This window comes from Ixodes scapularis, unplaced genomic scaffold (genome assembly GCF_016920785.2).
Source record: "Ixodes scapularis isolate PalLabHiFi unplaced genomic scaffold, ASM1692078v2 PGA_scaffold2__306_contigs__length_199485367, whole genome shotgun sequence".
NCBI lineage: Eukaryota > Metazoa > Arthropoda > Arachnida > Ixodida > Ixodidae > Ixodes > Ixodes scapularis.
In genome coordinates, this window is record NW_024609857.1 from 104,527,827 (window position 1) to 104,552,625 (window position 24,799).

Here is a 24,799-nt window from a genome sequence, read left to right on the forward strand (position 1 = left end):
ACTAGCAACCTGTTCCTCCTCAGCCATTTTAGTCTCTTGCACCGCTAAGAAATCGGGTTTCTCTTTAAGCAGCAAACGCTGCAATTGGTATTGTTTTTTCCTGGCGCTCAAACCTCGAACATTTAGCGATGCGACCGTTATTGCTGGTTGGAACGTACAAATCATGTGTTTTGCTGTAGCACTTGCCTTGGCATTCGGACGTCAGTCTTTGTAACCAGGCGTTAGCCGCCTTACTTGCTGTTGAGTCGCCTCCGGTCATCTGGGGTTAAGGTGGGCGTGGGCTGGAAACGCCCCTTCTTTGTCCTCTCCATCCAAGGGTTGGGCCTGGGTGTCATGCCAGGCGTCGTCGGAGGGTTCTCGTCGAGACCACGCTTGATGGACTCGGTGGTTTCGTCCATAGTGTCGTGACCTTCGGAAGGCGCCTTCTCGAAAGTCGGGGGGGAGGCCTCGCGCGGGGCTACGGTCTTCTCCATTGGCGTCGCCGAGGGGGGCAGTGCCGCGCTGTCCGGTTCAGGAAAGCCACCAGTCGCCTCCTTTTTGTCCTTTACAGGCGAGACTTCAGTCGAGCCGTCCGCTCCAACAGGATGGCTGCAGGGCTCACCAGACGGTGAAGCTTCGTCTTGTTGTCCCTGAGCGGAACGCTCAGCCTCGTCGACATCCATGGTTAGGGGCGAAAGGTCTTCCGCCGCCGCTCCACCAGTTACTCGGGCGTAGGTCTTTACGCACTCCTCCTTCTCGTGGCCGAAACGTGAGCACACCGAGCACTTAGGCACGCGGCAGTCGCGCCTGATGTGCCCGGCACGCTTACAGCGCAGGCAGACCGGCGCCCTCCCTGGGATTACGATAAGGACGTTCGCCCCCTGAAGCCGCAGCTGATGAGGCATTCCGTCGGGCGTGACGCCGCTCTTCAGCGTCATGCGCGCCACCCGGGTAGTCGACTCGATGCCCTCGAATCCCTCGACGCGCCATTTCTCACGTGCGACTTCTATAACCTTGCCGTAGGGTTCCAAAAACTTGCTCACCGCGTCGTCGGTCACGTGATACGGGACCCAATGGAGGCGTAGACGAACTTCTGTGCTGCTGGGGTCGATGACAACACACCTCAGGTCCTTCACGTTCAACTCTTTGCAGTCGATGAGCCGCTTCTTGGCTTCCGGCGTTCGCAGCGTGGCTAACCAGACGTGGTTCATCTGGAAAGCACCGAGCGCCACAATCTCGGACAGGACGGCGCACCGCTTCAATTCTTGCCGGAAATCTTCAATACGATAGGGGCGGCCTCTCAAATCGCAGTGCAAAAGTACTGAATTTAAAATAGTTGCACCCATTGGGATGGGAGGCAACACCACCTTGTAGTCGTCGGCAGACGATGACGCAGCAAAAGTACCGCGGCCAACTGGGGCCGTTGTCGCAGCTCCGTTGGAGCCAGCCATCCTGCGACCGTTCTCGGCGAGTGCCAGAAGCAGAATCCAGGCCACGAGCGCGCTGCCTATACTTGGCCAGCGCGCGCGGCAATATTTCTACAATATTTTTCTTCCAACGATGTTTCTGTGTACCCCAACTTTAATTGCCCTGACTTTTTGCCGATGAATCCAATATTAATATCATATGATGGTATAGCTGCAATAATTAATAACCTGAAGCTTTCCTCCTCATCCGGTATTGACAATATTAACTCTAAATTCTTAAAGAACACAAAGCCGTATTCATCAGCTATACTATCGATGATTTTTAAGCAATCATTGGAGGAAGGCTGCCTTCCCGAAGACTGGAAAGTTGGAAAAGTGATTCCAATTCACCGAACAACTTCCGGCTAATTTTTTTAACATCCATTCCTTGTAAAATGCTCGAACATATCATATATTCTAACCTCGCCTGTTTCCTAGAATCGAATTTTTTTTTTTTCACCCAACTCAACACGGCTTCAGCAATTCACTTTTTTGTGAAACACAGCTTCTGCTCTTCACTAATAAGCTTCATTCTGTCCTTGACCGTGGCTCCCAGATAGACTGCGTTTTCCTTGATTTCTCTAAGGCCTTCGATAAAGTTTCTCACCGGCTACTCCTATCAAAACTTAGCAAACTCAAAATTGATCCGAACGTGCTACGCTGGATAGAATCTTTTTAACCAACCGTTCTCAATTTGTGCATGCCCCAATGGTACTAACTCTTCACTTGCTCCCGTAGCATCTGGAGTTCCCCAGGATTCTGTTTTAGGTCCGCTACTTTTCCTCATTTATATTAATGATCTGTCGGAATGTATCTCCTCTAATATTAGTTTATTTGCTGATGATTGTGTACTACATAGAGAAATAACTGATAACTCCGACATCTCTGTTCTCCAAACTGATCTTAACTCTGTATCTAACTGGTGCGACAACTGGTTGATGCAACTCAATCTTAATAAATGTAAATCCATGAGAGTTTCCCGTCATACTAGCATATGCTCGAATTACTACATTGAAAACACTCCGCTCCAGTTTGTGTCCTCTTACAAATACTTAGGTGTTTACATAACTTCTGATCATTCCTGGGAAACTCACACTGACTACGTAACTAACAACGCCAATCGCATGCTTGGATATCTCAAACGAAATTTTTCACATTCGCCGGTGTCACTGAAACTCATTTTATATACTACTTTAGTATGTACTAAACTTGAATATGCATGTTCTATCTGGGACCCTAGTCATAACACTATCATTGCAACCAGGGATGGGCAAAATACATGCAAATATTGTCACGGGTGGTGACCAAACATAACAAATAAACAGGAATAAATAAACGTTTAATGTGGCGAACTTGTGCCAAAAATAAAACAGTACAAAAGATAATAATAGAGCGTCGCGGGCGTCGCAGTCGGCGTGGCAGCAGAGTCGAACGCTGGGGCGAGACTGACTCCAGCTTGCCACGCGGAGCCGCTTTTGTACACGCGTGGGCTTCTGGAGCATTCGGCGTAGAAGGTTCGGCGCGTAGAACATTCTAATCTCGATTCAGCAAGACGGTTCACGAATTTGCCAGAATACTAGTCTGCAGAAATAAACAAAAAGATGCGCCGCTCGCAGGAATCGAACAGTGGCCCTTCGCGTGGGAGGCAAACGCGATAACCGTTAGGCCACGCGCGCGCTGCCTGCTTGGCCAGCTGCGCGCGCGACATTACTCCCCCCTTTAAAAAGTGCATCGTCCCGATGCAATCCGAAAACAAAACAAATAAAAATAACGTTAAACTAAAGAGTCATTTGGAACACATAAGGTCCACAGTCCTATCGAGCGTAGTACGGCTTCAGTCGCACGACGTGGACGACTTCCGGACGTGGAGGGCGGCGTGACGAAGTCCGTGTTCCGTCGGGCATCACTTCGTAGTTCAGATCCCCGAGTCGACGAAGCACTTTGTAGGGTCCAAAGTATCGTTTCAGCAATTTCTCACTGAGGCCGCGGCGACGGATGGGCGTCCATACCCACACCCTATCCCCGGGCTGGAAGTGGACGTCCCTGCGACGAAGGTTGTAGCGGCCGGCGTCGACGCGTTGCTGGTCTTGAATCAGGAGTCAGGCGAGCTGGCGAACTTCTTCGGCGCGTTGAACAACCGCCTGGGCGTCGTCGCTCTCGTTTTCAGATGGCTCATGGGGCAGCATGGCGTCCAGCATGGTCGTTACCTTCCGACCATGTACCAGCTGGAAAGGGGTGAATCCAGTGGTCTATTGAACCGCCGTATTGTAGGCGAACGCGACGTAGGGCAGCACCTCGTCCCACGTCTTGTGCTCTACGTCGACGTACATAGAGATCATATCGGCGATTGTCTTGTTGAGTCGCTCCGTCAGCCCGTTGGTCTGCGGGTGGTACGCAGTTGTACGACGATGGCTGGTGTGACTGAGTCGGAAGATTTCTTGTGTCAGTTGTGCCATGAACGATGATCCGCGATCTGTAATCAGAACTTCTGGAGCGCCGTGCCGGAGGACGATGGACTCAATGAAAAACTTGGCAACTTCCACAGCAGTCCCCGAAGGAAGAGCTTTCGTTTCGGCGTACCGCGTGAGATAATCTGTGGCGACGATGATCCAGCGGTTCCCCGACGTCGAAGGCGGAAAAGGACCAAGTAGATCCATTCCGATCTGCTGGAAGGGTGCAGTTGGAGGAGAAATAGGCTGCAGGAGTCCGGCCGGCCTCGTCGGAGGTTTCTTGCGTCGCTGGCACTCGTGGCATGATCGTGTGTACAAGTGGACGGTCTTGGGGAGCTTGGGCCAGTAATACTTTTCACGAATACGGGCCAGTGTCCGGCTGTATCCAAGGTGTCCGGACGTCGGGTCGTCGTGACATGCTTGAAAGATCTCCCCTCGCAGGTCGGTCGGGATTACCAGCAGCCACGGCGAGTTGTTGTCCCCGAAGTTCTCTTTGTAGAGTACACCTTGTCGAATGGCGAAGGTCGGCACGGCTCGTGAGAAAACACGGGGTACGGCACCGCCGCGCCCTTCCAGGTGCTCTATTAAGGCTCGCAGCTCCGGATCGTCTCGTTGACGTCGTGCCATGTCATCGGTGTTCACTGCCCCTAGAAAGCACTCGTCATCATCGTCGTCGCTGCTGCCGGAAGGTGTTTCGACAGGGGCCCTGGACAGGCAGTCAGCGTCGCTGTGCTTGCGTTCTGACTTGTAACCACAGTCATGTTGAACTCTTGTAGCCGGAGGCTCCATCGAGCGAGGCGTCCTGACGGGTTCTTGAGGTTCGCAAGCCAGCAGAGCGAGTGGTGGTCCGTGACTACGCGGAACGGGCTTCCGTACAAGTACGGACGAAACTTCGTGATTGCCCAGACGACCGCAAGACATTCTTTCTCAGTCGTGGAGTAATTTCTCTCTGCCTTGGACCGTGTCCGACTTGCGTAGGCGATGACTCGTTCGGTGCCTTCTTCGTTCCGTACTTGAACTAGTACCGCGCCAAGTCCTGCGTTACTTGCGTCAGTGTGAATCTCGGTGTCCGCATCCTGATCGAAATGTCCAAGAACCGGAGGCGTCTGGAGTCGTCGCTTCAGCTCGTCGAATGCCTGCTGCTGTTCCTCGGCCCACTCGAACCTCTCGGCGTCCTTCGTGAGGTTTGTGAGCGGTGCGGAAATCCGTGCGAAATCCCGAACGAAGCGACGATAGTAGGCGCAAAGTCCAAGGAATCTTCGCACGGCCTTTTTGTCTGTCGGCGCTGGAAATGACGCGACGGCGCGAGTCTTCTCAGGGTCTGGGCGCACGCCTTCGTTGCTAACCACGTGACCTAGAGACTTCAGTTCGTCATAGGCGAACCGACACTTTCACGGCTTGAGGGTGAGTCCAGCGGTCCGTATGGCTTGAAGAACAGCTCGGAGTCGTCGCAAGTGCTCGTCGAAGTCGCTGGAAAACACCACGACGTCATCGAGGTAGACCAGACAGCTCTGCCACTTCAGTCCTGCCAGTACGGTGTCCATAACACGCTGGAAAGTTGCTGGCGCCGTACATAGTCCGAAGGGCATTACCATGAACTCGTACAGTCCATCTGGCGTGACGAAAGCTGTCTTCACTCGGTCCCGTTCGTCGACTTCGATCTGCCAGTAGCCGCTCTTCAGGTCCATAGATGAGAAGTATCGAGAGTGGCGCAGCCGGTCTAACGTGTCGTCGATTCGGGGGAGTGGGTAGACGTCTTTCTTCGTCACCGCGTTCAGCTGCCGGTAGTCCACGCAGAACCGAAGCCTTCTTCTTAACCAGTACGACTGGAGAGGCCCACGGACTGCTTGATGGCTGGATTATGTCGTCGTTCAGCATCTCTTGAACTTGCTCCTGGATCACCTCCCTTTCTTTAACGGAGACTCTGTACGGTGATCGATGCGCAGGGCGCGGGTCGTCCTCGGTAATGATGCGGTGCTTCGCAACGGCTGTTTGGCGTACCTTCGACGACGTCGCAAAGCAGTCACGGTATTCGGCGAGGAGGTTAATCAGCTGCCGTCGTTTCGGGTCCGGAAGCTTAGGGTCGATGTCGAGTTGCGCTGGCGACGTACCGTCTTGCTGAGGTGGCGAGGCTTCATCAGTAATGGCGGCGATTTCGGCGGAGTTTCGGAGATCCTCGACGTGGCCAACGGCTGCACCTTTTGTGAGGTGTTGCGTTTCATTCCGGAAGTTCGTCACGAGGACCACAGTGCGGCCATCCTGAAGTTCAGCTACTCCTCGTGCGACGCCTATTCCTCTTCCTAGAAGCAACTGGAGGTTGCCTTCCAGAACAACTTCGCCGCGAGTAGCTGCATCGGTCACGACGGGTACGACAACACTTGATCGCGGCGGCAGATTCACGTGGTCGGCAGCGACTCGAACGGCGGCTGACGCAGTTTGGAGTTTCTCTGAAGGCGGAACAGGTGTCCGCAGCGTCAATCTGTTTTCTCCAAGGTCGATGACGGCACCGTATTCACACAAAAAGTCCATGCCGAGAATGACGTCTCTGGAACAGTCTTGTAGAATGACGAATTTCACAGGACACGTCTCGCCGTGAATTTCGACGCGAGCGGTGCACCTTCCGACAGGCGTCATGAGGTGTCCTCCGGCAGTTCGTATCTGCGGTCGATCCCACGGCGTCGTGACTTTTCGAAGGTGGCGAGAGAGCCTCCCACTCAATACTGAGTAGTCTGCCCCGGTGTCAAAGAGTGCCGATGCGTTTTGGCCATCGATAACAACGTTTAGGTTGTTGGACACCGTTGCAGGCGCGTCGGTGCCATGCGGGGCGTCGAGAGAGTGGGAGCGCTCCGGCGTTTTGGAGGCTGTTTGCTTCCGTCGTTTTCGGCAACGTCACCTCCAGGCGTTGCCGCACTCACTTTTCCCGACGACGCAGGGGAGACAGGCTCTCTCGGCGGGATCGTGGCGCTGGGGAGGCTGAACGTCGAGGCGATGGGGAGCGGGCTTCACGGCGGAGAGACGACACTGGGCAGGGCGAACGTCGGAGGTACTCCTCGATGTCGCGAGGGCGTTCGCCGTACCTCGGGCGTGGGTCGTTGGGGTGGAACCCACGCAGGCCCATTTGCCGGTGGGGACAACGACGGTAGATATGGTCGGCCTCCCCGCAGTGGTAGCAGATGGGTCGTCGATCCGCTGTCCTCCACACGTCGGTTTTCCTTGGCGCCTGCTGTTCTCGGCGGTCGTACTGACGTACTTCGTCGTTGCGTCGGGGGCACGCCTGCGTTGATGGGTCTCGTCGTCGCGCCACCGGGTAGTGTTCAGCAGTTGGCGACGGTCCTCGGGCCACTGCGGCGTAGGTCAGCGTCGGCTCATCGGCTGCGGCCACGCTGGCAGGAGTCTCCGGTTGAATTGCGCGCTGAACTTCTTCGCGCACCACTTCGGCTATCGACAGCGAAGCCGGCTGGTTGGCAGCAGGCAGCAGCTTCCTGAGTTCTTCCCGGACAACGTCCCGGATGATGTCGCGGATGTCCGGGATGCTGCAGCTGGACGGCGAGAGGGCAGCGAAGCCGGGAAGTCTCTGGTAGTGTGAGGCCCGTGCGTGAAGGGCACGTTCGATGTTGGTGGCCTCAGTAATGAAACCCTGGACAGTCGTAGGCGGGCTCCGCACGAGGCCTCCGAAGATGTTTTCTTTGACGCCGCGCATTAGGACCCGCAACGTTTTCTCTTCGGGAGCGTTTGGGTCGGCGCGGTTCATGAGGCGGAGGACGTCTTCGACAAAGCTTGTCACGCTCTCGTTTGGCCTTTGGTGTCTTGCTTGGAGGAGTTCTTCGGCACGCTGTCGTCGCTGCTGGTTGGCAAAGGTGCGTCGCAGCTCGGCCTGGAACTCTTCCCACGTCGAAATCGACGCTTCGTGGTTCTCGAACCAGGTGCGCGCCGTGCCTTCCAGAGCGAAGTAGACGTTCTGAAGGCACTGCTCTGGTGTCCAGTGGTTATGGCGGGCCACTCGCTCGTAATGCTGTAGCCAATCCTCCACATCCTCATGGGCCTCACCATGGAACGGCGTCGGGTTGCGTGGGGCGACGGGCATGAAGACGACGGATGGAGCGGTCGAGGTCTGCGGCGACTGGTTGTTCATCGTCGTCCTGTTTGACTGCACGGTCCTGGGTGGCAAGGTCCGAATTCCGGGTGTAGGCCTTGAATGCGGCGACTTAATCGAGTCTTGGTGGTGTCTTCGTCGGGTCTTCGGGGGCTTGCTCTCGGACTTGCACTGCGGGCCCTGGGAGGGGTACGCTGCAGGGACATGCGTTACCCCGCACCTCCACCAAAATGTCACGGGTGGTGACCAAAATATCGAATAAACAGGAATAAATAAACGTTTAATGTGGCGAACTTGTGCCAAAAATAAAACAGTACAAAAGATAATAATAGAGCGTCGCGGGCGTCGCAGTCGGCGTGGCAGCAGAGTCGAACGCTGGGGCGAGACTGACTCCAGCTTGCCACGCGGAGCCGCTTTTGTACACGCGTGGGCTTCTGGAGCATTCGGCGTAGAAGGTTCGGCGCGTAGAACATTCTAATCTCGATTCAGCAAGACGGTTCACGAATTTACCAGAATACTAGTCAGCAGAAATAAACAAAAAGATGCGCCGCTCGCAGGAATCGAACCCTGGCCCTTCGCGTGGGAGGCAAGCGCGATAACCGTTAGGCCACGCGCGCGCTGCCTGCTTGGCCAGCTGCGCGCGCGGCAATATGTATCGAAATACTGTGGGGATTGTGATCCCTCAACATTCTGTCGCGTCAGCGTTTTGGCGCGCCGTGGCGGCCGCGCTGGCGTAGCGAGAGGTGGCGCTGCTTACCACTGTGAGTGGCTTCCTCCTCTCCCCCCTTGGGGCGATTTCCGTAACGGACCCCCGCACAAAGGAGATCGACGTGTCGCTCCTTGATTGGCCACTTCGCCCCCGCCGTTATCTTAAAACCAGCGGACAGCAGTCTCGCTCTGCTCTTCTTCCTGGGATTCGGCGGCGGCGACAACGGGGACCCTTCCGGCGCACCGGTGAGCGTTTACCCCGTACTTTGTACCTTTGTGAACGACCGTTCGGCCGTGGGCGATCTCCACACCGACGGCGTTCACCAGCTTATAGCCGCTGTGTTGTTGTTATTTGTTTTATTGTAAATAAACAGTTTACCACCGTTACCAACGTGACTGGTGTCTGTTTGCGCTCAACGAGCAGCATGCCACGCGAGTACGAACCCGCTTCGCGGTAGAGCGTCTCGCCGCGAACGTGGTACTCCCAAAGGCAGTGGCCCCAAGGAGAACCACAATTTGGCGCCCAACAAAAGGGCTGACGACCAGAATTCCGGTACGTCTGTGTGTGGCGACTGCTGCCGAGTGACGAGTCCTCGCGCAACCAGCGCTTACCGTGACGATGCAGACCGACTTCTCGGATTTGCTTACGCTGGCTACCGCGGCCGACGCATTCGCGCGGCCCCCACTTCAACGGGAAGCCGAAATGCCAACCCTCCAACGAGAAGCGCCCTACGGCGCACCCCTGGAGCCGAGCGTGGTTCTGACGCCATTGCGAACGGGCGCCATCGCTCCCGGATCTTCCCTGAACACGCGTGCTCCGCCGCCGGCACAAAGCGAAGCCTATCGGTCTCCCCACGGAGAAACCGCTGCGGCGCCTCATCACACCTTGCTCGAAAACGCGGCACGTGTGATTGAGAGTCTGACAGGTGCGTTGCGAACGACAACACTCGCACCACAGGCCCAACGACCTCCGGTCCGAATTCCCGTCCCGACTTATCGGGGTTACGCAGACAAAGCGAGCGCTACGGACTTCCTTGACGATTTACGGAAGTACCAACGCGCGATGGGAATGTCCGATCGTGAAATACTTGAGCGCATTCTGCCAATCGCGCTCGTCGACGAAGCCGCCCGCTGGTTCCGACTTGTCGGTGACCAACCCGCCGGAACGCTCGATCAGTTCCGAGAGGCGTTCCGCCGCGAATTCCTTCCCGCCGACTACGAGAGAAGGATGCGGCGGGAACTCGAACAGCGAACTCAGCATCCGGACGAGTACCTGCTGGAGTTCGTACGAGCCATGCAAGAGCTCTTCGAGCTCGCAGAACCCTCAGCTCCCAATGCAGAGCGAGTGGAACGCGTGATGCGCCAAAGCCACCCGACTTTCGCTGCGTATCTTCGAGGCAGCCGTTTCCGCGACCTGAACGAGCTCGCCTCCCAGGCCCGGCGCCTTCAGGGAGACATTCTCGCTGCCCGTGCGTACCGGCCTCCGCCTCCAGCGTCAGCGGCCCTCGAGCCGCGCTGCGCGTGGAGCGGGGACACGCCATCTCGAGCACCACGGCGCTACGATTCCGCAAACTATGCGGAAGATCGGGGCCGAGACACGTACGCAATCTCAGATCGTGCGCTCGACCCGTACTCCCACGGTAGACGAACAAGCCGGCCGACGCCGCAGTTCAGAACCACCGACTCGCACCCCAACGAGGCAGCGAGGCAGGAGGAAACGAGGAGCCCTCAATCTCAGCGAGCCAATGCACGCTACGACAGAGCCGGCGAAAACCAAAACGCACGGCGGAACCCCCAGCGAGGCGATGACAGAAGATGTTTTCGGTGCAATCGCCCCGATCATCTCGCGCGCCAGTGCCCGGAGCGGCCGAACACGGAATTGCACCGTGCGGGAAACGAGCAAAGCCACCGGTAAACGGCCCTTGGACGGACGGACCGGTGGCTAACAAAGAATCAGAGGGTCCCATGGCCACTCTTTTGCCGACCGCCTACAGAATAGGCTTCCCGACCGGCACGCCGGCCCCGTTCATTTCTGTAACGATCGCCGGCAAGGCATTCAAGGCACTCCTCGACACCGGAGCAAGCGCTTCGATGTTCGGCGACGAAGTGTTGACTCACCTCCGACAGAATTCTATCCGACTCCGAGAATGCAACACTGCCTTTCGCCTAGCCTGCGGAACCGCCCTTTCGGCTGGTACCGCGCGGCTGGTCGCGAGATGGGAGAATCGAGTAAGACGACAACGCTTCGTTCATCTCCCTGGCCTATCGGTGCCCATTATTTTGGGCAGAGACTTCCTTGCCAAAACAGGCATTGTAATCGACGTCAGCAGCGCAGGCTATCGGGAGGGCACGTTTGCACCCCTGAAACCCTTCTGCGAACCCCCAGCCGTACCGCCAACGCCACCATTGGCGTACGCGACGAGCCGTCGAGAGGAAGCGAGGGACTCCCTAAACCGGGCCATTGACCCCAAGACACCGAGTCCAGCGCCGATGGCAGCGAGCGCCGCCCCCATCGGGGAAATGACGCACCCACTGCTCACGCAATCGTGCAGCGTGTCAGGGCGAGAAAAAGCCCGACTGTCGTCGTTGTTGCGCCGCTATGACGCAATGTTCACGGACCGACCGGGCTGCACAAACGAAGTGCGACATCGCATTGACACGGGCGACGCACTGCCAAGAAGGCAGAACGCGCGACCCGTAAGCTTGGCTAAACGAAAAGCCATCGACCGTGCCCTGGACGAAATGATCGACACCGGAGTTGTCCGGCGATCTAACAGCCCCTGGGCATTCCCCGTAGTGCTGGTCCCGAAGAAAGACGGTCTTTGCGTGGACTACCGCCGTCTGAACGACGTCACACGAAAGGACGCCTACCCGCTACCGAGCATCGACTCGATCCTGTCCAACTTGGGCAGTGCACGGTACTTCACCACCCTGGACGCTAGCCGAGGCTACCTCCAGGTTCGGATGGAGCCAGGTGACGAGGCAAAAACAGCCTTCTGTTGTCACCGCGGGCTTTTCGAATTCACACGAATGCCCTTCGGTCTGTGCGGAGCGCCTATTCCAGCGATTGATCGACCGAGTACTGGGAGAAGCCAAATGGAAACACGCAATGGCCTATCTCGACGACATTGTCGTCTACTCCAACACCTTCGAAGATCACCTACGTCATCTCGAGGACGTACTCGACCGGCTAAAAGCCGCGGGAATGACCCTGAACCCCGAAAAGGCTCAAATAGCCGAAACCCGCATTGCCTTGCTCGGGTTCGAACTGGATCGCGGGCGCCTTGCGCCACACCCCGACAAACTACAGGCAATCCTGGAGTTTCCTGCGCCAACCGACGTGAGCTCCCTCCGTCGCTACCTGGGAATGGTGAACTTCTATCGCCAATTCATCCCAAACTGCGCGACGCTTCAAGCACCGCTGACACGCCTATTGCGAAAGTCCGTGAGTTGGAGCTGGGGTCCCGAGCAGGAAGCGGCCTTTCGCCGCACCTCCAGAGCGCTCGCGGACACAGCTGAACTCAAGCTACCCGACTTGAACAAGCCCTTTCTGATCCAAACAGATGCCAGCAATCTTGGCTTGGGCGCGGTCCTGCTCCAACAGCACGAAGGTGTACTCCGACCGGTGGCCTTCGCCAGCCGCTCGTTGACGCCAGCTGAAAGGAACTACAGCACATGCGAACAAGAGTGCTTGGCCATCGTCTTTGCACTCCGGCGTTTCGACATTTATGTCGACGGGACCACTTTCGTGATCGAAACAGATCACCAAAGCCTAATATGGCTCTCCCGACTTCGCGAACCCGCTGGTCGCTTGGCAAGATGGGCTTTGATGCTGCAAAAATACGACTACGTCGTGCAGTACCGGAAAGGCAGCACAAACGTGGTGGCGGACGCATTGTCACGAGCCCCCGTAGACTGCACACAAATTTCCGCGAAGACCCAGGCCGAGCCAACGACATCCACATTGTCAGGCGAAGCCGTGACTCAGTCCCAAAGGGAGGCAGCAGATCTGACCACCCCGGACGAGACGATCAACCACCTAGACGCAGTGAGCGCCGTGGGAATCGTGTTCAGCAAAGAAGAGCTTCTGAAAGCCCAGCAGAATGATCCGTTTTGTCGAAAGGTGATCGACGGACTCGCGGAAGAGTCGGACGCCGTGGAGGCGGGCGGTGCGACCGCCGGGCGCAACACTACTGGTATTGTAGTAGGCGCCGAGTGCCGGGACGTATCTGGTATTGGTGCGGGCACGGAGGATTTATATCTGCTGAGCAATGACGGGCTCTTGCTGAGGTACATACCCTCTGAGAACGACTCCGACGAGGCGTTCAAGGTAGTGGTACCCCGCAGTCTGAGAAACGCAGTTTTGCGCTACTATCACGACTCGCACTTGGCCGGACACGCGAGCGGCTCCAAGACTTACACAAAGTTATGTCGCATCGCCACCTGGCCGGGCATGAAACGGGACGTTTTCCGTTATGCCCGCACCTGCCACTCTTGCCAAAGCTTCAAACCAAGAGGCGGCAAACCCCCGGGCCTAATGCAACCGATTCCGAGCCAGCAATCATGATCTCTGGCAGCCTGCGACGTGGTCGGCCCCCTACCGAGGAGCCCTAAAGGACACCAGTATCTACTGGTTGTAACTGACCACTTCAGCAAATGGACGGAACTTTTTCCACTCCGTAAGCTGACAGCCCGAGCGATCACGGAGAAGCTCATGGAGGTTTTCACCCGTTTTGGATTCCCCGAAGCTCTTTTGGCTGATCGAGCGAGCTACTTCGTCGGGAAGGTATTCGTGGACGCGTGCAAGGCCCTTGGCATAAAGCACAGAACAACCACGCCGTACCACCCGCAGTCGAACATCACGGAGCGATGTAACAGAAACATCAAACCAATGCTGGCCGCCTTCGCGGAAAGGCACCGTGACTGGGACGCATTTATCCCCGAGATCGGGTTCGCACTTCGGACCACTCTCAACCGTTCGACGGGCTTCACCCCCGCTTTCCTCACATTCGGGAGAGAGCTTCCGAACCCCATGGACCGTGTCCTAGGGGCGAGTGCCGGGGTGGACAACGCGCAGCCGACGCAAACGGACCACGCGCGGCAGCTACAAACCCGGATAACGGAAGCCTTCTCGGAGGCGCGTCGCAATCTCGGGGTAGCGCGAGCGAAACAAAAAGCTCAGTACGACCGCTCGCATCGAGATCTCCGCTACAAAGTGGGCGATCTCGTCCTCAGACGCAACCATGTTCTGAGTGATGCCAGCAAAGGCTTCTCGGTTGCTTTGGCTCCGAAGTGGTGTGGCCCGTACCGAGTGCAGGAACTTCTCTCCCCACTCGTGCACAAGCTGACAAACTTGCAATCAAGAAAAGTCGGTGGGCCGGTACATGTGTGCGATCTGAAACCCTACCATGCGAGGGAAAACGGGGCCAACGAGCAAACTCAGCCCCCGCAGAAACATGCACACGCAGCGCGAGATAACGCCGACGATGAACAACAGGCGTCTCGCTACAATCTGCGTAGACGGAGGAACTATTATCCGAAGTTTTCGTAGAGGCAGCCCCATTAAGTGGCAAAATGTCACATTAAGGGAAGTGCAAAGCACAAAACACCTGCTGCCTTCGCGAACGCGCCAGACACCATTGTTTGCTGGCAATTGCAGTGACCTAGATACGTCACCTCAGCGTTCGCTCCCGGATGAACCCGTAGGGGAATCCCCCAAACACGGCTTCCGAGGGAAAGGGTACGCGTAACTGCCATTGGTCAGTTATTGCCACCTACGCTCACGTGTGCCACATGTCAACACAAGAGCGCGGTGCGAGCGTCGTCACAAGCGGTCGGAGACCAAGTGGTCATTGTACCGCAGTACGTTCCGCACCTACGAAGAGGACCTCCAGGCTTTGCTTCGCGCCGTTCGTGAGCTGCTGTCTCCTGGCTGCGGCAGTTCAGCGGCGTCCAGGGACCACGGCTGCGCGTGACTCGTCAGGCGGCCCCGCTACCCCAGCCAGCCGCGAGCCAAACCAGCAGCCCGTCGTTTTCGTGTGCCGTCGGGATCGACATCCGGCCAGGGACTGCCGGCTCATCCTCTTCGGGACCCGCGCCGCGGTCGAAAAGCTCGCCGACCAGGGACCAGCTGTTCCCATTCGTCCCGTAACAAGCCCCAAGGGCCCCAGGGACCTGGCGCAGTTCGCCCAGCAGGGCACGAAGGGCACGCACTACATCGGCAGCCGAGGGAATATCCACCGGAACCTGGTCGCCCGCAACATGCTCGTCGACGAACACGGCTGCTACAAGGTCGCCGACTTCGTACTCTCCGGTGTGCTTGCACCTTCAGGTGTTCCCTTTCGAGTCGGACGTCTACCACCAAAAGTCCAAGGGCGCCTTTCAAGTCCGACGTCTGAGCGTTCGGTGGAATACTGCTATGGGACATCGTCACCTTGGCCTCGACGCCCTACCCCGGCCTGTGCGCTAAGGAGGTGATCCGCCACGTGCGCGGCGGTCACGGGATGACGACACCGATCGAGTGCAGCTGGGAGCTGTACCGCTGGTGAGGGACCGCTGTACGAACTTTCGGACCATGGGCCAATGAGCCGGGCTGTTGTGTCCCGTGGCGGCCTTTTTCTTTTTTTTTCTTCTTATTTTAGTCTAGTTGTTGTGTGTTTGTGTTGGTCCACCCGTTTGCGGGTGACTATTGGCTAAGGAGGGGGGAGTGTGGGGATTGTGATCCCTCAACATTCTGTCGCGTCAGCGTTTTGGCGCGCCGTGGCGGCCGCGCTGGCGTAGCGAGAGGTGGCGCTGCTTACCACTGTGAGTGGCTTCCTCCTCTCCCCCCTTGGGGCGATTTCCGTAACGGACCCCCGCACAAAGGAGATCGACGTGTCGCTCCTTGATTGGCCACTTCGCCCCCGCCGTTATCTTAAAACCAGCGCACAGCAGTCTCGCTCTGCTCTTCTTCCTGGGATTCGGCGGCGGCGACAACGGGGACCCTTCCGGCGCACCGGTGAGCGTTTACCCCGTACTTTGTACCTTTGTGAACGACCGTTCGGCCGTGGGCGATCTCCACACCGACGGCGTTCACCAGCTTATAGCCGCTGTGTTGTTGTTATTTGTTTTATTGTAAATAAACAGTTTACCACCGTTACCAACGTGACTGGTGTCTGTTTGCGCTCAACGAGCAGCATGCCACGCGAGTACGAACCCGCTTCGCGGTAGAGCGTCTCGCCGCGAACGTGGTACTCCCAAAGGCAGTGGCCCCAAGGAGAACCACAATACAAATACAAAATACTTCGTCAAAAATGTATTTAATTACAAATCTCATTACATTTCCAAAAAAGCATTTAAGTACAAGATACAAGTACAACCAAATGTATTTGGTCTCCTCCAAATACTTTTCTAAATACATTCCTCAAAATTTGCGTCAGCGACTTCAGGGCACCTGCAACGGGTTTCTGGGTATCTCATTTCAATATTGCATAGCACACTAGGGAGTTAGTGTGCGAGGCTCTAGTAACGTAATAAAAATGTAATCAGCTTGGACGTAATAGGTGAAAAAAATAAAAAGCTTCAAGCCGATTTTTTGTTGATTACATTTTGGTATAGACCAAAGAACCGAGAGGACCAAGACGCGCAGCATTAGCTAGAAAATTTTCATTGTTGCAACTCGCATCAGTTACGAAAATCTGGACGACCAGCGCATTTAGAATGTTCCAGGCAAAAATATGGATGGAAATGAGGCTGGAAAGCATCACAAGTTGTCACAGGCATTTATTTAGCCAGTCTGCTTGTCAACGTCGATTTCTTCACACCCTGGACTAGCACCGTAATCACAAAGTCACTAAACGCTTGTGCTTGGTTGAGAGACACTGCATTCAGTGCAGAGCGTAGTTTTCTTACTGTTCTGGACAGTGACAATAAACTTGAGGGATGTATTTTCGCCCACAAAATTGTATTTAATTACAATTGTATTTGAAATACCCACGTTTTAGTATTTAAATACACACGTCAAATATACATCACCCAATTTGTAATTCAATACAAATGCAAAATACACGAAGTATTTGAAATACGTATTTCAAATACTTGTATTTGAAATACTGCCCATCCCTGATTGCAACATTGGAATCAGTTCAAAATCGTGCAGCACGTTTCATACTCTGTAATTACCATCGTACATCCAGTGTTACTTCAATGAAAAATAGCCTTGGTTTACCCACACTAATTAACCGTAGACGCATTTCTCGCCTTACTTTGTTTCATAAGATTTACCATAATAACCCTTTCATGCGCCGTGAACTTCTAACGCCACCTACTTATGTTTCATCCCGCGTAGATCACCAGTGCAAAGTCGGTATCCCCAATTACAAAACTAACACTTATTATAACTCCTTTCTTCCTCGCACTAGCTCTGATTGGAATCGCCTTTCCACTGACATAGCCTCCATAACCAGTAATATTGATTTTAAAAATGCATTGTTTGTTCATTTTGATTAACCATTTCTAGTTGGTATTACTGTTATAACATTGTGTAAATATTTTTGAAGTGTCTGAGGAAGGTACATTAATTACTGTATTATATTTTATGTATCAACAACTGTACCCTTGTCACCTAATCCCCCCCCCCCCCCCAACTCCCCTCTGTAATACCCTTGGGGGCCTTGAGGGTAAATAAATAAATAAATAAATAAATAAATAAATATTGAGCACCTGCGTGGAACAGAAAACTCTCCAAGAGAATAATGTGGAGAATCAACGTTCCTGGTGGAGCTAAACCACATTACAGCGCACTTGCCGTGGCTGAGACTGAGATGATTATCTGTGGATCACAGAGCTACCCTGCCCAGTTGAGCCTGCAGAATGGCAACGTCGGCAGCAGAGCGAACCCCCATTGCCAACGTAGTATCATCAGCATACTGGACCGTAAGGACCCTATCTGATTGGGGAATATCCCGGACATATAGATTGAAAAAGATTAGACCCAACACCGATCCTTGAGGAACTCCCGAAGAAGCTTTGAAAGTGTGAGACACCGAGCCCCGGTACGCTACCCGAAAACTGCGACCAGCAAGGAAGGCAGTAATCCAGTACAGTAGACCGCCGCCCACCCCACAGTCGACAGCCTCTTGATGAGACAGGCGTGATCCAGGGTGTCAAAGGCGTTGCGTAAGTCTAACTGGACAACGTCGGTGGGAACAAGACCTACTAGGTTGTGTCTTGTGTAATCGGAAACGGTGGCCAGGGCAGTTTCACAAGAGCGGGAGTGCCGGAACCCATGCTGCGTCGATGGCATGAGCTGGAGGCGATACAGGTGAGGGAGTAGGTGCTTGTTGACCATGCGTTCCAGGGTACGACACAGAATTGAAGTCACAAATACTGGACCGTAGCTGGCTAGATCACTGTGTGACTTACCCTTTCCCTTGAAAACCGGAGTGACCAGTGACTGCCGCCCACTATCTGGGAGGGACTGAGTGGTCCAGAAGAGACTGAAAATTGACTAGAAGGGACGGAAAAACATAAGGTTGGATCATCTTAAGTAGCATAGGAGGGATGCCGTCAGAACCAGCTGAGCAAGATGGTTTGATACAGCGAATGCCTCCTCTAGGTCACAGGGTGTAAGAAAAATAGAAGAGAGAACATCAGGGTTGGGAGGCAAATCAACACCGACGCTATGGCTATGAAGTAAAACAGGGGCAGAGGCAGAGGAGAAAATCGAAGCAAACTGGTTGCCAAACATTGGCGATCTCCTCAGGGAGAGTGACAGTCTGGCCATTTCATGTGTAAGATGGGCCATGTGGAGTAGTTTGATGCTGATTGACGTAACACCAAAATACTTCCGGTTCCTTGCGCGCACGTAGAGCGATAGACTTTGCGAATGCAACCTCTGCGGCATGCAGATCAGCCTTAAGGGAACGCTGAAGTGCCTTAGCCCGTGCAAGTGTTTCGGGACACTGCAGACGGGCAGCACGCTTGAAAAGAGCCCGCTTCTGACGAGCGACACGAATGTGATCCTTTGTGATCCAAGGGGCCCGAGCGCGCCCCTTCGGCTAGAAACGCAGGGCGTACACTCCAACTGAATCGCATGTGGCAAATCCCACCAGAGGTCTGTGCTAGCTAAACAGTTGTCGCCCATGGTGGTCATGTATCATGGGGCAAGGTAAGCAGGTTTGGCCATGTGATCAAGATCTGTCCGGTGGAACTACCAAATGGCACACGCGATTTTTAGAGCTCTGGTAATTGCAATAATCAATTTACGAATTTTTATCATTTTCATCTGGCGACCAGGCAACAGCGCCCAAGTCTCGCAATTGTGTCTATAAACCACGCGATCGCGAACGCTCTCTCATTCTAGGCGCCCCCGTCATCGCCCAAGCTCTCCCTCGCCGCGGTACGATCAAAACCGCTCACGCACCTCGGCAACCCGAACGCTATTCTCGCTCTCGCCCCCCGCCCGTTGACCCTCCACCCTGCAAGCGCCTGCGAGATATTCCCGGGCGACGGTGACCACGGCGTGTTCGTCCGTAACTCGCTGTCGCTGGAGCTGGTCGGCAGCGGGTCGCAGTATAAATGAACAGTTTCCAACGAGATAGCAATCACTCTAATCGCTGCTGCGATCAATTGCAAATACTTTCACAAGGCAAGCGATGCCGTAAACGTAATTGTCACGGACCGCATGCTCGAAACGCGGAAGGTAAACGAGGAAGCTGAAGCTCGAGACGCCAAGAGAGCCAAATTTGCGGATGCGTGCAAGGGGATGCCACGCTGGAGGCTTACTACGTAGCCAGCCTCCAGCTCCGCCCGGACCCGCCCCTCCGAGGGACCCGCATATAAATCGATTTATCCACGAAACTATAGCGCCATTTTCAAAACAAATTTAGCAGGATTATAGGAACATACAATGGGTCCTAGCAGTATTGTTATCAAATATTATACTTTTGGCGTGTCATAACCCCTTTAATTGTGTGAACGCGAGAGACACGTGCCACTCACTTCCAAGTGCCTTTCATTTCAGGGCTACAGTGTCATTTGCTTCCAAGTGCTGCACGGGCCTCGCGCACTGGCGTTTTGACACCATTTACGAAACTAACACAAACATATCCAGGGGTTTTAGGTGGGGTTGGCCATTCTACAAAATGGTGCTGCTCAGTTAATTTATATCAAGTTCAAAATTAACTGCACTCTTCATTGATGGCTGATCCACACGACGAACCGATCCGCAGACGGATTGATCATGTTTGCGGTTTGTGCGTCTACCTGGCACATCCACACGAAGGAGCAGACTCGCAAATGAGAGCCAGAACGTACAGAGCGAGACATAACACCATGATAGGCTTAGTGCGAAGCGCAACTTGCTTTACAAAACCAAGGCATGACATAGATACAAGCATGCTCAAGGAGGCTTTGGCGTGGAGGCGATGAAGTTCTGGGCTCGCAAAGAGGCATTTGGAGATGCCTTCACTCACTTTGCGCTCGCGCCTTCAGCACTCCACAGCCACAAGAAAGGTCTTGCTTGGTGAAAGGTTGTTTTGAGACTCAAATGGACTGCGGCGTGGTAGACGCGTTTTGACAGAAACTTCTCGACGCAGATGAGTACCAGAGTCTGCGTCGTGTCAGCCTGGGCAAAGTTCCTCATACCAACCTTTTTGGTATGAAAAATGAAATGAAAGAATGTTTTGACGAAAATAACCCTGGAGAAGGGGAACAAGAGGGACAAAGGACAAACACAAATCTCCAAACACAGCTAGGTGACTGGTGAGCGACCGGAAAAATCCGCCTGGTCCGGGTATCGAACCCGGGACCCCTCCATTACAGGTGGTGCGCTTTACCAACTGAGCTAACCTGGGGTTAGACGTCAGTAGACACCTGTAATGGAGAGGTCCCGGGTTCGATACCCGGACCAGGCGGAATTTTTTCGGTCGCTCACCAGTCACCTAGCTGTGTTTGGAGATTTGTGTTTGTCCTTTGTCCCTCTTGTTCCCCTTCTCCAGGGTTATTTTCGTCATTCTTGTCCAGCTCGCTTGCATCTTTGCATTTAATTGCATTATAAAGAATGTTTTGTTGCAACATTTTGGGTAATTTTTTTTTTTAAGAGTCTTACTTGCAACTTGCAGGAAAGCACGAGCATTAGAGACCAGCTGCCCTCACAACCATGCCCCCCCTTCTTTCTGGTAGTTGCAGTCGGTGAGCAACCTTTGCCTTTGGCTTTTCTACTTTTCTAATAGAGATTAGCAGTTCTTGTACATGAGCAAAAGTGAAAAGTATGCTACTGCCTAGTTTGTCAGTTTTGTAACTCGTTACTCCCTCAGACCGCGAATTTGTCTTCAGCTTGGCTCACATGCACAGAACGTTCATGGCATCTTGTATCCAAAATTTTCTATTGTGGGGTGCGCATGTGTGTTTGGGGGGGGGGGGGGGGGGGGAGCGGTTACTTCGCTGGTAAAGTTGGTAGGCAGGAGATTGTGAGAAAGAGAAGGGTACATAAAATAAAGCCATTATTTCTACTATAAAAAATGAGAACATGAAAAGATATGACGTCTCATCTTCCTCTTACTTGTAACTCTCTTTAACCTGGTCTTGTAATTTAGAATCATATACTCCTACATAAAATTCAACGACGTGGAAGCTGTTGGTGCACCTTACCCCTTAACCATTTTGGACGAGCCTAGCTCGTCCACCTAGAGCCGCCCCTAAACCGTTTAGGATGAGTGCATGTAGCTCATCCGTGCACCATACCTCGCCCCTTGGCCGTTTCTGGACATCCCAAGCTTGTTCTGAGCGTAATTTGCGGTGCTGCTCAGAGATGGCAGCACGCTTTTTTTTATTGTTTACGTTTTTAAGGATGGCAACCAATTGTGGAGACATATGCGGCCTAAGCCGTACGTGCAATAAAAAACAAAAACACTTAGGGTAAACATTGAAGATATCAAAAACTGTTGAGGGGCTAAGGTGAACAATGTGCGACATTACTATGCAGTTTCCTTGTTCCTTCGAGAATATATAATTGGATACGCGGCACACTTTCATGACGTGAAGGCAACGTCAACAGAAATGCTAAATTTTTTAAAAACACTAATACGTACTCATGCGTTATTTTATTTAAATTATTTTCGCAATCCCTTGAACAAGAAGAATTACCAAAGGATTGGGAGGTGGGGAAGGTGATCCATCTCCACAAAGGGGGCGATAAGCATAACCTTTTAAACTTTCGTCCCATTTCTTTAACGAGCATTCCTTATAAAATCTTTGAGCACATCATTTACACTAACATTTTCAATTTTCTAGACTCAAACTCCTTTTTTAACTCAGCGCAACATGGATTTCGAAGGTTTTATTCATGTGAAACTCAACTCCTAACCTTTACTCTTGACTTTCACGTAACACTTGACCGGGGTTCCAGGACTGGCTGCATATTTCTTGATTTCTCAAAAGCTTTCGACAAGGTTCCAACTCCGTAAACTTAACATAGATCTTAATATAATCGCTTGGATAGAATCGTTTCTATCAGACCGTCACCAATTTGTTCAAGCTAACGGAACTATTCTTCAACCCCACGTGTCAAGTCCGGTGTCCCACAAGGTTCCGTATTAGGTCCACTTTTATTTCTTATATATATTAACGATCTTCCCACGCATGTATCCTCTTCTATTAGCCTATTCGTTGATGACTGTGTAATTTATAATGAAATCATTAACGACTCTGACATATCTGCTTTTCAGACCGTTATTAACAACGTCACCCGCTGGAGCGATAATTGGCTATTGGAACTTAACACCTTTAAATGTAAATTCATGAGAGTGTCACGTCAAAATAACACTTGTCCCTCCTACTGTATTAATAACTCCACCTTGCTTTCTGTGTCAACCTATAAATATCTCGGTGTTCATATAACTAACGATCTCTCCTGGAACATCCATGTCGAATATATCACTAACAATGCTAATCGCTTATTAGGCTATATCAGAAGAAACTTTTACCTTGCCCCTGTTTCACTTAAAGTTCTCCTGTATAAAACTTTAGTGAGCACCAAACTTAAGTATGCAGGCTCTATCTGGAGCCCTGGCGTATCCCTAGCATCATCCATTGAATCCATTCAAAATCGCTCCGCTCGTTTTATACTTTCTAACTATCACCATACAGCCAGCGTCACCTCCATGAAAGCGTATCTATCTTTGCCCAACCTCTCCTTTCGTAGAAAAATAGCTCGCCTCCGCTTATTTCACAAAATTTATCACTCTAACCCAGCACTTCGAACCTTATTATTTTCAGAACCATCATACATATCGCCGTGCGCCGACCATCCACTAAAAGTAGGAATCACCTACTGCATCACCTCCACCTTTTATGCCTCCTTCCTACCCCTGACCTCCGTCGACTGGAATCGCCTTCCCGCATCCGTAGTCTTACTTACTGACGCTGCTGATTTTAAAACCGCCATAACTAATGTTCTTATTAATGTTCCATAGCGATTCTGTACCTTGTGTGTGTTTTTTTTTGCGTTTTCTTTTCGTTGTTCACTTTATATTGATGTATAATTCCACTCCTTTCTGTAATGCCATCGGGCCCTGAGAGTATAATAAATGAAATGAAATGATATGAAAATGTTAAGTGAATGCAGACTCCGAAGTCCACTTATGGCCGACTCACACGATGGGCTTATCCTCAGATGGATTGATCACGTGACAAGACACTTGCGGAACGTCGGTCCCCCATGCGCGTCCATACAAAGGAGACGAGTAGATGACAGCGAGGCCAGACTGAACCTATTCGCGGCCCTGCAATTCCGCGAAACGCCAACATCGCACTGTGGCACCGTTTTCCAAAGTCAGAAGTGATGTTTGCGACTACGATCACGGTGCTATCATGAAAAGGATCGTTGTGTGCCGCTGTTACATACCAAGCGAGACAAAGCATCGTAGATGGCTTAGCGTGAAGCGCCACTAGCTTTACGAACCACATGGCAGAAGTATGGTCCTGCTCCAGGAGGGTTCAGCGTCGAAGTGATGAAGTCCTGGGGTCGCGGAGAGGCATTTGTAACTGCCTTTACGCACTGTTTACTTGTGCACCACTCTTCAGCACACTACAGCCGTAAGAAAGGCCTTGCTGGGTAGAAAACTGGATGGACGTGCCGGGAAGCTTGCAGCGTGCTAGGCAAGTTTTGACAGAAGCTTCTTGACACCGTCCCGGAGGAGTACCAGAACCTGCGGCGCGTCAGTTAGGTAAAGTTCTTGCAGCTTCTTTCACGAGTGGAAAATAAGAATGGCATGGCAATATGAAACTGCGAATGGACAAGATACAGTGGTGCACTATCTCTGTTTGGCTCATTCGAAAACAAAAATATTTATGTGCTGTTGGTGCTCTACCGCAAGCGCTTTTACTCTTACCTACTCACCCTCCAAAATTATGTGCGTGAAAAGGCACTCTGCCCTTACAGTCTGGGCGTCCGCTAACGAAGCGCAAATCGTAGGAATAGCCGACATGATAGTAACGTGGCAAACGGTCCACGGATGAAAATTGCGATTCGATCCATCGCGTGAATCTGCCATTATTTGACAATTATCCTAATATGATCAATTGATCCTAATTAAGAAAGAATAATTGTTCTCCGAGACAATGTAATGAAAGTAAGTTTTTATAAACAATGCCTCCTTTATTGACAACAGAATGGTACAAGCCTCAATATAACAGGAACTTTCCGTAGATTGGACATTGCGGATTGCAGACGTATGTTTATTCCATGCTCGAAGTGAAGACATGAGCTTGTGTTGGCAATGCCAACTTCTGTGTATGATCTATGAAAAGTCCTTAGTGACCATGGTCGAGGGAGAGGAGTTTCTGCTTTCAAAAACAGGATGGGGTGAAAGGAAAAGTGTCTCGACGAACAATGAATTGCTCCGGGTTGCCCACTCAGCCAAGTTTCTGCAACATGGACCGGGCTCTAACAGAAAGACGTAGGATAAGCACTTCAAAATCTTTAAGATTTGCCAGGGGATTAAATAAATTAAATCCACAAAAAAGTAGGGAAGGAGAATGGCAAGAACATTTTGGGGCTTGTGTTCTTACACTTGAATCGTTTGTGCAGGAAGCATTACTGAAGCAGCACTTCAGTCCTGGGG

General features: G+C 52.8%; 1 protein-coding gene across 1 annotated transcript; it reads right to left on the minus strand.

Moving 5' to 3' along the window:
* Positions 1-230: 230 nt before the first annotated feature.
* Positions 231-1,430, minus strand: LOC115311250. Its single transcript, XM_029969884.2, has one exon. The coding sequence runs from the start codon at positions 1,428-1,430 to the stop codon at positions 231-233; it is 1,200 nt and encodes a 399-aa protein (XP_029825744.2).
* Positions 1,431-24,799: the final 23,369 nt, after the last annotated feature.